The sequence below is a fragment of the Marmota marmota genome, unplaced genomic scaffold (assembly GCF_001458135.2).
Source record: "Marmota marmota marmota unplaced genomic scaffold, marMar, whole genome shotgun sequence".
NCBI classification, from domain to species: Eukaryota; Metazoa; Chordata; class Mammalia; order Rodentia; family Sciuridae; genus Marmota; species Marmota marmota.
In genome coordinates, this window is record NW_025999869.1 from 6,409,675 (window position 1) to 6,422,608 (window position 12,934).

At 48.0% G+C, this 12,934-nt stretch overlaps 1 protein-coding gene across 1 annotated transcript in view; it reads right to left on the reverse strand.

Annotated features, from left to right (window-relative positions):
* Positions 1-12,934, reverse strand: part of Wwc1 (WW and C2 domain containing 1) — a 145,427-nt gene that overhangs the window by 40,730 nt on the left and 91,763 nt on the right. The window contains exons 7-10 of the mRNA XM_015492560.1: positions 11,527-11,673; positions 10,380-10,453; positions 6,189-6,450; positions 5,188-5,315 (exon numbers count right to left, since the gene is read on the reverse strand). Of these exons, the coding sequence (XP_015348046.1) occupies positions 5,188-5,315; positions 6,189-6,450; positions 10,380-10,453; positions 11,527-11,673 (611 nt within the window). The remainder of the gene's footprint in view (positions 1-5,187; positions 5,316-6,188; positions 6,451-10,379; positions 10,454-11,526; positions 11,674-12,934) is intronic.

The following is a 12,934-nucleotide window of genomic DNA, read 5'->3' on the forward strand; positions in this document are numbered from 1 at the left end:
GGTGAGAACAGGTAGTAAGAAATACTTAAATATCTAATTAATTCAGTGTATGACAAGGTCCGCGACGGAAAAGTACAGAAGAGTAGATCAGAATGTAAAAGGAGACACCCCATTTAGGCTTTGAGCATGTGACATTGTGGCTCTGATTCCTGGTGTTCACCCTTGTTTGTGTCCCCCTGGGTCCCCAGGGCCACTTCCCAGACTCCCTTGCCGCTGGGAGGGTGGGGCACATGATGGAGTTCCGGCCTATGGAAGGTGAGGTAAAGTCACCTGTGTCAGGCTGAAGTGGTTAAGGTTAAGTGGGACTGTCTCCTGGTCACTGACTCTTGTGGCCTCAGAGGGGAAGAGGTCTAGGTTCTGAATGACCACATGAATGGCCGCTGCTTACTGGGGATGCCCAATGAGATATTACATGAGCAAGAAACACATTCCTATCATGTTAGTCACCAGAGATGTGGGGGCTATTTCTTGCAGCAGGTAGACACCCCAGTAGAGAAACCTCAGCCAATAATGAGAGATGGACAGGAGCTGGTTAGGGAAAGGCACTTGCCCCCTCCAAGTGAGATAGGCAAACTTCATTTGCTGCACTGAGGACCCTGTGGGCAGAGGTGTGCCACTGCTGGCTGCTCCTCCTTTCCTGCCATCGTGCTGGCCTGCTGATCCCTAAACTGGGGAGCGCACCGAGAGCACAGCTCACCCAGCCAGGAGCCTGGAGTGGGGTTCATTTCCATTGAAAACCAAGCCACACTGTCTCCCCCAGTGTGCTGGGCCTCCAACACATGCCTGCAGCCAAGGCCAGAGACGTCTTCAGACACCACTGAGGAGTGGAGAGAGGTGGGTGGGCTTGTTAACGGGCAAGCAGACCTACCTGTAAACTGACAAAAGAGATAGCCAGAGCGGGGGGAAGGGCAAGCTCAACCCCTGGTGTTGTTCTTCCAGAGTCCTGCCTGGCAGAGCTGGGCAGCAGGTGGGCAGATGGAGCCCAGACTGGATGAAATTCAGAATTCTCAGTGGGGTGGACAACGTTAGGGCATCTCCTGACTCACCATAAGAGCAAAGTCCAGAATGGGTGTGAGGTCTGGGGTGCGGAAGTGGGGCTCACAGATCCTAACAGAACGAGCCACAGAGGCTGTTCCGGGAGTAAACGCAGGTCCCCATTGGAGCCTGGACAGGATGCTGAGGGAACTAAGTTGGCCTGTAGTGGCTTCCTGAGCATGGCGGGGGCAGCCACGGGCAGGTGCCAAGGCTTCCCTCCAGCAGCCTGGGCTTAACAGGCCAGATGGCCTGTGTGTGATGCCCGGCACATGCTGGAAGGCCAGGAACACATCCAGTGTGGAAGCAGGCAGAAGATCCAGCAGGTGGGACTGGAAACCCCACACGCTGAAGCTCAGCACCTGGGGTGCTGGTTAAAATCACAAGAGCCTGCGCCATATCTTAGGCCTGGAGAAGTGGTCCCTGGGGCAGGGGCAGAGCCCACGCTCTAAAGAGCACCTGGCATGACTGCACACTGGCTCTGACTGGGGAGGGGGCGTGTGAGGAAGGAGGGAGGTGGGGCTGGCACCAAGAGTGTGAGAAAGCCTGCGGTTCAGATGGATTTGTGATGGGGTGTGGCAGGTGACATGGGTGGCCAAAAGGCACCTGGGGGTGTTCACTCCTGTTCTCAGAGGCACCTTGAATGGGAAAGGCCATTGTATGAAGTGAGGTTCATATTAAATCCACTGGAAGGAGGGTGTGAACAGGGAGACAGAAAACACACTAAAAGACAGACAGACGGACGGACACACACACACACAGGACAGAAGAGAAACAAGCAAGGACAAATCCAGATAAACAAGGAACTGAAAGCAAAGAGCTACAGGTACATCAGCACTGTCCCCACTATTCCTGTGGGTCCCCTTCCCAGACTCCTCTTGGGACACACCTGGCTCCCTACCTTGTGCTCTTTGGCTTCCCTATTATCACATCTCCCCAGGAGGACCCTGCCCTCCAGGACCCGCCACGTTGCCTGCTCAGCAGGGGGAGGAGTGGAGATTCTGGCCTCCCTGGACTGGTACTTGAACCCTCTACTCCAGAGCAGCCACGGGACTGTGGCTAGATGGGGTGAAGGCCACAACTGGGGCCTTCTGACTGGATAATAGCCTAAAGTGGGCATTGGCTCTGCAACCAGCTTCTGAAGCCAGTTCTGCTGCTCAGTGACGTCGGACAAGCCTCTGATCCTCATGTGTAAAAGGGGGGATTGCTTTCAGGGTGCCTGGGAGCTTTAAATAACATAGAACACAAGAAGGCACTTTTACCTGTAGTCTATCTTAGGAGTTTTAAAGAGAATCAATCTCTAGTCCTAATTTCAGGAAATAAAAATTTTTGATAGCAGGGAAGAGCCTCAATTAACCCTCTGGTCCAGCCACTTGCCTTCACACTATGTGATACTTTCTCCTGTGTTCCACTTACCCAGTGACAGGTGAGGGCCAATCATCCATTCCTGTTAGTGGAGGATGAAGGAGAAGAAGTGGATACGCTTTGAACATCTCTTTGGGTAGTCCTGATAATGTTCTTGGTGGGAAGAGATTGGCACCAGTGACCCGTCAGGGATCCTTTGAGCCACGAGGGGCTCATCAACTTGGTCTAGCAGGCACTGAGCCACCTGCTACTGGAGCTCACTCAATTGCTAGGATGCTATTGTAAGCTGCTTGCTCCTGAAGGGCCCCTCGCCTGATGATGCGGAGAGAGCAAATGTAGACACCTAGGACTCCCACGCTGCTTCTGTGGGGACACAACTGGGCTTCCTCCACTGATAACCACTGGGAAAAGGGATTCATGTGCTGATCACCTCAAACACACCCTCTCTAGAAAATCACTAGTTATAGAAGAAAACACTGAGGAGAGACTTGAAGACATTGGTACAGGCAAGGACTGTGTGGATAAGACCCCAAAAAGCACAGGCAGGAAAAGCAAAGCTGCATGAGTGGGATGCTATCAAAACAAGAAGCAACAGAATAGAACATGGTGAAGGCGCCCTCGGAGAGGGAGGAGCACTGCAAACCACCCGTCCCACGGGGGGACCGGAATCCAGGCGTGTTCCTCGGCTTTTAGTTTCAGAAGTCTCTGAGTGAAACCCCTCGGAGGAGAGGGAACACTGCCCTCAAGACTCCAAGATGGGACGAGCTCACAAAACTGTCTCTACGGACACAGGACACGATGCTATCAGACCAGAGAGGGGAAAAGTCCCAGAGCCAGAGGAGCAAGGAGATACCACTTGCACAGTGGGGAGGCACAGGTGTCGGAAAAGGTGAAAACCAACATTTGTATGGAGGAATCTACTGACAGAAGATGGCAGAAAAACCTTGCAGAAGTCAGGTGTCCTGGATAAGCAAGTGGGTACACTGTTAGATGGAAGAGCACTAAAGAACAGGCTTCAGAATGAAGCAGGAAAAGAGACCTTGGTCACACCCCTGACGTGAATTATCATTTGGAATTTCAAGGGGTTCATGGTGCATCCACATCTAAGGCCGAACCAGAGATCACAGGAGATAAGTCACGTGACATTCAAAAACCAAAAACGCAGCGATGATAATCTCAAACTTTCAGTTTAAGGTTTAAAGCATTGTTTTATATTTGTCTTAGGTTATACAATGTATATTAAATAAAAACTTTGTCATATGGTATACTTCATAATGATTGCAAATTAAACTATACTAGATTAGTATTCTGGCTAATCTCAGCTTATAAAATACTTATTATATTTTACTAGTCTAAATGATAATTGCAATTCTGAGTTTCTAAAGAAAGGCTCTTCTTGAAGTCAATTATGTTGCTCCAAATTTATCTGAGGATTTATTTTAAACTTTGACTAATGTACTGCAAGAGAAAGTCTGCCAAGGAGCCAGGCGTGGTGGCTCATGCCTGTAATCCCAGCAGCTGGGGACGCAGAGGCAGGAGGATCACGAGTTCAGTCTGCCTCAGCAATTTAGGCCCTAAGCAACTCAGCAAGACCCCGTCTTAAAGGAAAAAAATAAAAAAGGCTGGGGATATGGCTCAGTGGTTAAGTGCCCTTGTACACTTAATCCCCAGTATAAAACAAACAAACAAACAAAAACACCTCAAATGATCTGAACAGAAATTTCTCCCATACACAAATGGCCAACATGTACAAAAATCACTCGACATTTCTAACCATTAGGCAAATGCAAATTAAAACTACAATGAGACATTATCTTACCCCAGATAGAATGGTCATGATAAAAAAAAACAAATATCCAACACTGGTGAGGATGCAGAGAAAGGAAATAGCACTGGCGATAATGTCATTCATACAATCACTATGCAAGACAGTACGGAAGTGCTGTTAAAAACAGAGCCACCGTGGTATGATCCAGCAATCCCACTAGTAGGTATGCATCCAAAGGATGTCCATCCTTACATCAGAGAGACACCTGCACTCCCATATTTAATGCAGCACTATTCACAATAGCAAAAGTAATCAACCAAGGCATCCACCGCCCCATGAGTGGATAAAGAAAATGAGATATAAATATATACACTAACACAATGAAATTATTCAGCCATAGAAAAGATCAAAATCCTGTCATTTGGGGCAAAGATGGACAGATGTGGAGGACATGGTAAGTGAAATAAGCCAGATACAAGAAGGTTCTCACTTATTTGTAGAAGTCAGAAAGGTGATCTGTGGAAACCAGGAGCGAATGACAGGTACAGGGTGGGCGTGGGACCAAGAGGCTGGGAAGAGTGTTGGTTGGGGACAGAGAGAGGTCAGGCAATGGATCCCCAAGTTACATAGCGGGAATCAGGTCCAGTGTTGCACACCAAACTGCAACAGTTTTTGTGTGTGTGTTTCAACATAATGAGGAAAGTCTGAAGGTTCCCAGGACAGAAATGATAAATGTTTGGGTACACAGAAATGTCAATTTTCCTGACTGGGTCATTATACAATATATACATATACTTAATTACCATATTGTACCCCATAAACATGTGCAAATATTATGTGTCATTAAAAAAAGAAAAAGAAAAATCACTAACTTTGACTCTAAGTTCATAAGGGCAGGAAATTTGCAATAAAATATGCTACCAAAAATCTGCTAGGTTCTTCCCCCAGCACCACAAAAAAATGAATATGTGCATTTGTGTGTGTGTGTGTGTGTGTGTATAAATATAAATAAAATACGGAACCTCGGGCAGCCCAGGGCCCATACTTCCACCTGCTGGAGCAGGGAGACGGCACACGCTGTGGACAGCGGGCTCTGTGCACTACGGTCTGACGCGGACTGCCACCAGGCACTTCCACAACCTGTTGATCCCTATAAGCATAACAGTTTACAACCCGGACACACCAATGGGCTTCAAACTGCAGTCACTTAGGATGTGGTGAAATCAATTTAGTGGGCCATAAGCAGCATAAAGCTTGAAAAGAAATACATTAAATACATTCATCCCGTGGTATTCTGGGAGATCGGTTGCAGACTCACATACAACACACACACATGTGCATGCACACTTGGATACTGAAGTCCACGGTTCAAATTTCTTATGTGTATGGGGTAGTATTTGCATAAAACACATACATATTTTCCTATATACTTTAAATCATCTTTAGATTATTATAATAACTAATATGATGTAAATGCAATCTCAAATAGCGGTTATACTGCACTGTGTGTTTGTATTTTTTGTTATATTATTTAAAAATTTGTTTTTTCTTCACCCTTTCAATCTGCAGTTGGCTGAATCTATGGATATGGACGCTATGGATACTGAGGGCTGACTGTCCAACAGAAGACATTAGAGGACACAGAAAGCATATGCTCTACTGTGCCAAACTTGTGTATTTTAGGTCACGATACGAAATGTGAATCACTTTCACAAAGTTGGAAAACGAGTGTCCTCAAGGATTCTGAGTTATGGGGCTCACTTCCATCAGAAGATTCACTTCTGAAAGGCGGTACCCAGCCAGGAAACTTTGAGCAACATGATTGAGCTCCAGGTGGCTGGTGCGCTGGGTGGCAATCCCTTCCCTGATAAGCTACCGTGGAGGCTGTAAGACGCCTAAACTGACACTGCTCATGGAGGAGTCAGGTGCCCGAGGTGTGCCCCTCACCTCTGGTCCCTGCTGGGCCAGAGGACAGACAGGCACATTCCCTAACCCAAGCCCCTGGGACACACCTGGTTCATACTTCCCAGCCCCAGACCCACCTCTCTGTCAGCGCCTTGCTCTGGGTGTCCCGGGCTGCCTGCAGGTCCTTCTCCAGACGCTTCCGAGCCATCTCCAACTGTTCCACTTCCCCCTGGGTCCACTTCCGGGGGCTGATGAAGCGCATCTCCTTCAGCAGCTCCTCCTTCTCGTTGATGAGGATCAGCCGGTCCCTCTCTGAGTCTAGCACCCCGGGCCAGGCCTCACTGTTGAGCTTGGCCAGCTGGATCTTCAGGTTGGCGATCCTGGGGGTGGAGAAGGGGAGATCCACTGGTGTGAACAAAGGCATTGTGGGGACAGGGAAGGAGACTGTGCTTCTACAGACAGAAGGAACCAGGGGCCAGGAGACCCTCAGAGCACTCTTTGGCAGTTACAGTCTTCCTTTTGATCAATTTCTAGGAAACACATTTTTAATCTAACAAACACACGTGGGTGCCTATCATGTCCCAACCATGAAGTCATCTCTAGGGTACAGACATGAGCTAGGCAATGCCCCCAAGCCTGCTACATGAGAGACTTGGATCCAATACCAGGCAATAACCTCTTTCCATGAGCTGTGTGACCCTGGGCCAATTGTTCACCTCTCTGAAGGGAATAAGTAAAGCTCCTTCCTTATGAGGTTGTGGTTCAAGATTTTATGACAACCCATAAACCCTAAAAGCAAAGTATTTGGCACACAGTAAGCCCTCAATAAATGTTTCTGTTGCTACTCTTGTTATTACCTGGTTGGACCACTTATTAGTTATGTAACACTAGGTAAACTCTCCAAGACCTGAAGATAAGAAAAACAATCACTCATCCTTTGGATTGTGAGGATCAGCAGTAATGTCTGCAAGGTGCCTGCCACACAGTACACGCTCTGCCAATGACAGTTGTGGACAACTGGGGTCTTGGTGACTAACCATGTGTTCTCAGTCCAGAGAGCGGTGGTGGTGCTATTGAAAAGCCATGCATTTGGGGGTTCAGATGGTTTGAGTGGAATCCTGCCTCTGGTCTTTGTGAAAGAAGGTGGGGCCGGGGGTGCAGCCTGGTGGTTGAGCACATGCTTTGTATGTGGGAAGCCCTGGGTTTAATCCTCAGCATCACCCACAAAAAAACAAACAAACAAAAAAACATTTTGGTGTCACATTTGGTCCCTGGTATACTGAAGGCACTTAATAAATGCTAAGGGAAGAAATCAGCAGCCTTGCATCTTAACTTCTCTAAGACTCAGGATCCTCGTCTGTAAGGTGGGGATAATGACGGTACCTACAAGGTGGGTTTTAAAAAAGAAGCAGTAAGATCTCTTTAGATATTGTCAAGTATTATGTAGACATGAGGAATTATTATCACTAAAATAAGATTCCCAGTGTAATGAAGAGTACTGCTAGAAATACCTGAAAGTAATTATGCCATGATCCTTTAGACTTGACCTATTCAAATCACGTCTGGGCCTCACATCTCGGCCTTACCCCATACCATCAGGGCAGACACAGAGGAGTTGTTAACCTCACTGGACATATGCCTGACGGCTCACCTGAGACTGCAAATCACAAACATGGCCAATACTTGTTGAGAGCTGAGACCTATGGCCTGCAGCTCAGTCTGATCTGTGGTCAGTGTGGTTGAACTCATCGTACCAAAACATCGTTGGAGACAAGACTCCTTGTCATGAGTAGCAAAAACTCCATACAGAAAAACACATCGAGGTTTGTTCCTTCCCCAGTCAAGTTTCCCAGTAAGAATCCTTACGGTTTACCATTCGGTTTCACATTGATATATACAGCAATCCATGAAGGTTAGCTATGGGGCAACTTCATAGCTGCTATCTCCAGGACTCTGAGCAGCTCTGAGGATGGCATCAAAAGGTCTGGCAGCTAGACTCTAAGCAGGACACTGAGGAGTGACGGACGCTTTCCTGGGTGTACTTTCTAGGGTGCTATCCCTATGCCATTGCTGCTTAAAATCAGGGTAACTCATCCTCTGGAAAATCTGATGGAAACTGTCAGCGTCTCAACTTCGAAACACACTTGACAAAACCCGACGTGTGACGATCATCAGACATTCCATTCACTATGGCTACCTCCCTTCCTTCACAAATCCTGCAGCCCCTGCTTTCCTACTCGGCAACTTCTTCTGTCCTTTACACCAAATCTAGCTTTGGGTGGAGGCGGAGGCGGAGGCAAGAAGCTGGGTAAACTCAGATGAGCCAGGAATCTCTGTGATAATTTTAATGGCTTGACCCCAGAGGGAACACTTCAGTGCTTTAGTCTCTCCGGGACTGGTTATGTAGGACAGGCATTACTGCAAGCTGGAATAGATCCAAAGTTCAGAGTGGCCCCCTTCAGAGGGGACAAGTGACTGTCCAAACACACACGTTCTGCTGTTTTGCTGAATCCCTAGTGGGAAGGGGAAACAGTTCAAAGGCATCTGCTTCCCTCCACCTGACCATTATCCAATTCTTCCTTTTTTTTGCTAACAACACCAGGGTGTGCCTATGGAAAACCTCTCCTCCCATACTTTTAAGTTGCTTGGTTCCCCCAAAGCTGACCTCAGCCTCCTTCCAGCATGAGCATATGACCCATGCATGGACCTTCATAGAATTCTAATCCTCCTGCTCCCACCCTCCCTACCAGCCCTGCATCAGTGATTGGTTCATCCAAAACTGTCAGTGAATCTCAGTTATTTTGTGGGTCTGGGGACTCAACCCAGGGCCCTGAACAGGCAAGACAAGCACTTTTGCCACTGAGCTACAGCCCAGCCTTTGAGACTCATTAAAATTGTTGGGAAAGGTAGGTCCCGTTTCTACTGGGGTTGCTACCCTGGTTGTATGTAAGCTTAGAATTGTTGAGGGTCGTCTTGTCACCTTGAGAGAAAAACCTGTTTGAAATGAAGCCAAAACAAAGACAATGAGGTGGAGAAAATAGAGACGGAATCTATGTAACGTTAATTGAGTCCCTGGATCCAGCTAAGCCTGAATTCCCCCAGGATTTTGGAGTTAGATAAGACAATAAATTCCCCTTTTGCTTCTTCCTCTGGTTTCTATCAGATTTCCGTCACAGCTGCAGAGAATCTGGTGCTAACGGAGGGTTGGGAGAGCAGAACTGGGTATCACCACACTCTACACAGCCTGGCTGAGAGAGTTTATGGGCCAGGCAACTTAGTCCATGGAGGAATGGCTATAATACGCCTGGATTCATTCATCAGCAGATGCTCAGGGGGTTCTTTCCCAGTAGGGCTGACTCAGTGTATAGGAAGATCATGAACTTGAAACCAGAATGTCTAGGGTTCCAATTCCAACTGTACAACCTGGAAAAGCCATGAAACATATCGCTAAACTCTGTCCCCTCTAAAAATGGAAATAATAACATAGAAGCTATGGTATGAGGTTACTTTTAAGATTAAATAAGATAATAGATGCACAAATGTTTTAATATTGCTGGGTGCAGTGGCACATGCCTATAATCCCAGCGACTTGGGAAATGCAGGCAAGAGGATCAAGTTCAAGGCGAGTCTCTGCAACTTAGTGAGACTGTCTCAAAATAAAAAACAAAAATGGCTTGGGGACATGGCTCGGTGGTAGAAGAGCCCCTGGGTTCAATCTCCAGTACTACAATAAATAAACAAATAAGAAGTTTTAGTACAACAAGCAATCTGTTTATGCCTATTAACAGATGCTCTAAAAATGCCAGGTTTGATTATTATTTTATTTGTGGAAGTGCAACCCAGCCGCTTTGGATTCCATGAAGCCACATCTTTATGGAGTTGAAACGCAGTTGAAAAGCATAGCCAGCTCGCGGTCATGCAGGAGATGTTGTAGTGGATAGTGTCTGTAGTCCTCTTAGCCTACTGCCAAAAATGACCAAACAAACCTGTGGATCCTCCAAACCAAACTGCTTCCAGGATCATCAGAAAACTTTGATTACAGAAACCAACACAAGAAGGAGAAAGATAAGTCATCTTTGAGGTTAAGCAGATTTTGGGTTCAAAGCATAGTTCCATACTCTACGCAGTGTCCTGAGCAAGGCATTGCCTCTCTAAATTCCAGAGGATTAACATAAGAGGACTATACTACCTACCTTCGTAATTTTGGGGAGGGTTAAACAGGGTGGGAATGCAAAAAGCTGGGCTCGGAGCAGACCCCCACCATATGACTGTAGGAACCCCCCCAGCCCTAGCACCAGCCTGGAGTTACCTTCTCTTAGCCTCTTCATATCGAAGACGCAGTCTGACCTTTTCTGCCAATTGATTGTTGCCGCTGGTGCCGAACTAGAGGGCGAGAGCAGAGTCGGGAGTTACACAGTTATTGTGGCCGCTGCTGAGCTATGTTTCGAGAGCTCGGGAAGGACTTGACAGCTTGTGTGGGCAGAGCAAAGAACAGCCCTCGATTATTGGGCTGGCTTGTGGACGGCAGGGAAGCTAGTTAAGCAAAAAATACTTCTCTTCCTTCAGATCATGGAAACAGTCTCAAACTGACATCCATCCCTTGAAGAAGAGAGGCCGAGGGTCTAGAAGCCCCAAATGGCTCAGAGCCAATGGAGGCAGGAGAGGTAGCAGGTGAGAAAAGAGAGAGACAGGAAATCCATAAGAAAGCCATCCTGGGGTGCTGGGAAGTGGGCAGTAGAAAACTCAGGCTGCAGTCAGGACTCAATCCTGACTGCGCATGGAGAAGGTCCTAGGATTTAGGAGGCACAGGGACATGTAGATGGTGTGGGGAAGGAGGGAAAGCTCCATGCCCTGTGCTCCTCTGTCAAGAGCCATTAAGAAGCTACAAGGTTCCCCAGACAACACATGATACAGCTTCTCTTCCCAAGCCGGAGGATGCCTCTGACATCTGACAGGAGTAGTCTTTAGTGCAGAAGCTGGAGGCAGTCTGGCTATGTTGTCTGCTCTAGTGAAACTCTCCAAAAGTTACAGCTCACATGGGTTGGCGCTACCCATGACCCCCATCGGAACAGCACTTCACTACTCATGACCCACTGGGACTGCGCTTTAATTAGGAGCCACACAGCTGTATGAAAGCGGCACACATAGCTTTGGGACTAACAGGAGGGAAATATCCTCTCCCTTCCAGCTGAATGGAGCTGCGCACAGTATGACAGAAACCAGAGGAAGACATTTTGTCCTTTAAAAGTGTTTTCCATGCAGGTCTAGAGGCATAAGCACCTGGCCAGGTAATGTCAGAGCGGAGGAGTCCTGAGCTGGTGCTTCCCTGCCCCACCCGCCAGAGCTCTGGGACCAGGAGCTGTGAGAAAGGTGCTCCCCAGGGTGGAGTTGGCAGCCAGTGAAAGCAAGCAGAGGGCACCTGCCTGCAAGCCCTCCTGTGGGACCCGCCTACTCACACTCCCCGAGATGTCCGTCTGGGAGCTCACGTCCAAGTACTGTTTTGGCAGTGGGAAACCTGAGCTCTCCAGAGAGCTGCTGCTGGACCACAGGTCGGAGTGAGACCCTCTGTCGGTGCAGAAGCCATCCTTGAGCATGGTGAGGCTCTGCAGGCAGAGGAGGACAGTGGGTAGGTTAGTCATGCATCTTCCAGGTCTGCCAGGCACTGTGGGCTTTCCTTGGCATCTTCTCTAATCTAGGAATCTGTGCTCACCCCTGACACCCCACTGATGCCATGCAGAGGGCTCCGAGTGAGTGGGCACTTACAGGACCTTTTACATGGAGACAGCAGGGTGCATGTGGGCTCAGCCCAGGGCACAATCCCTGCTGTATCTTCCTAGCTGTGCCATCTAAGCTGGATGATTAACTTGCCTGTGCCTCAACTTCCTTTCCTGTAAGATGGGAATGACCCTAGGTGCTACCTCACAGGGCAGTCACATTGATTAAACTGATGACAGCGTGAAATGTGGTATAGACAATACTCAGCAACGGTCAGTTTCACTAAGAGCTCACTGAATCCTGACAATAACTCTTTCAGGAATGACTTGTGATTATTCCCCCTTTTATCAAGGAGAAGCTGGCAATGGTCAAAGCCAGGATTTGGACTTGACTTTGTTGCTCTGTGTTCTTAACTGCTAATCACAACAGGAATGCTCCTTGCTGTCCAGGAGCACCCTGTCTGAATGTTTACACTGGGCTGCTGTCTCGGGCAGGAGTTGTGCAAATACTCTGTCTTAGAGCATAAAGCTTCCTTTACTGAGCAACTTGCAGCCAGCGGCTCTGGGTCTTGGACTTTTAATCTGCCAATGGCAACCATGATAGAGATCTCTGAGGTCAGGGTGGTTCCTGTGTGGGGAGGTGGTATGCCCAGGGGTTAAGCAAATACGCTTTTGAGTCAGGTGCTCAGGGGTTTGAAGCCTGGCTCTATCCGTTGTACTGAGTCCTGCAGTCCTTATCTGTAGAATCAAATAAAAGCAGAGTTGATATAGAAGACAGGTCAGGCCCATTGCACCAATGCATGCAAAGTCCTTGGCACAGCTGCCTGGCATGGTAGAGAATAACTCTTCTCCTGTGTTCAGTTCCCAGCACACAGTGAGAACACACATACACAAAATGATTACAGAGATACTACATCCTGATGTTGAGGTTATCGATGCTGAAACCATCTCCTTCCACTTGCTTCATTGAACGATAAACCCAGTGGCCAGAGCTAGGGGCAAGGATATGGCCTTTGGGGTATGCCTGACAGTGTTCACCTCAGCTTTGCCACTGACCCTATGTGGCCCCAGGTCAGCCATCTAGTACCCTGAAGCCTCCAATCTTTCCTCTATAAAATGGGACCAAACTCCAAGAAGACTACTCAAGGTC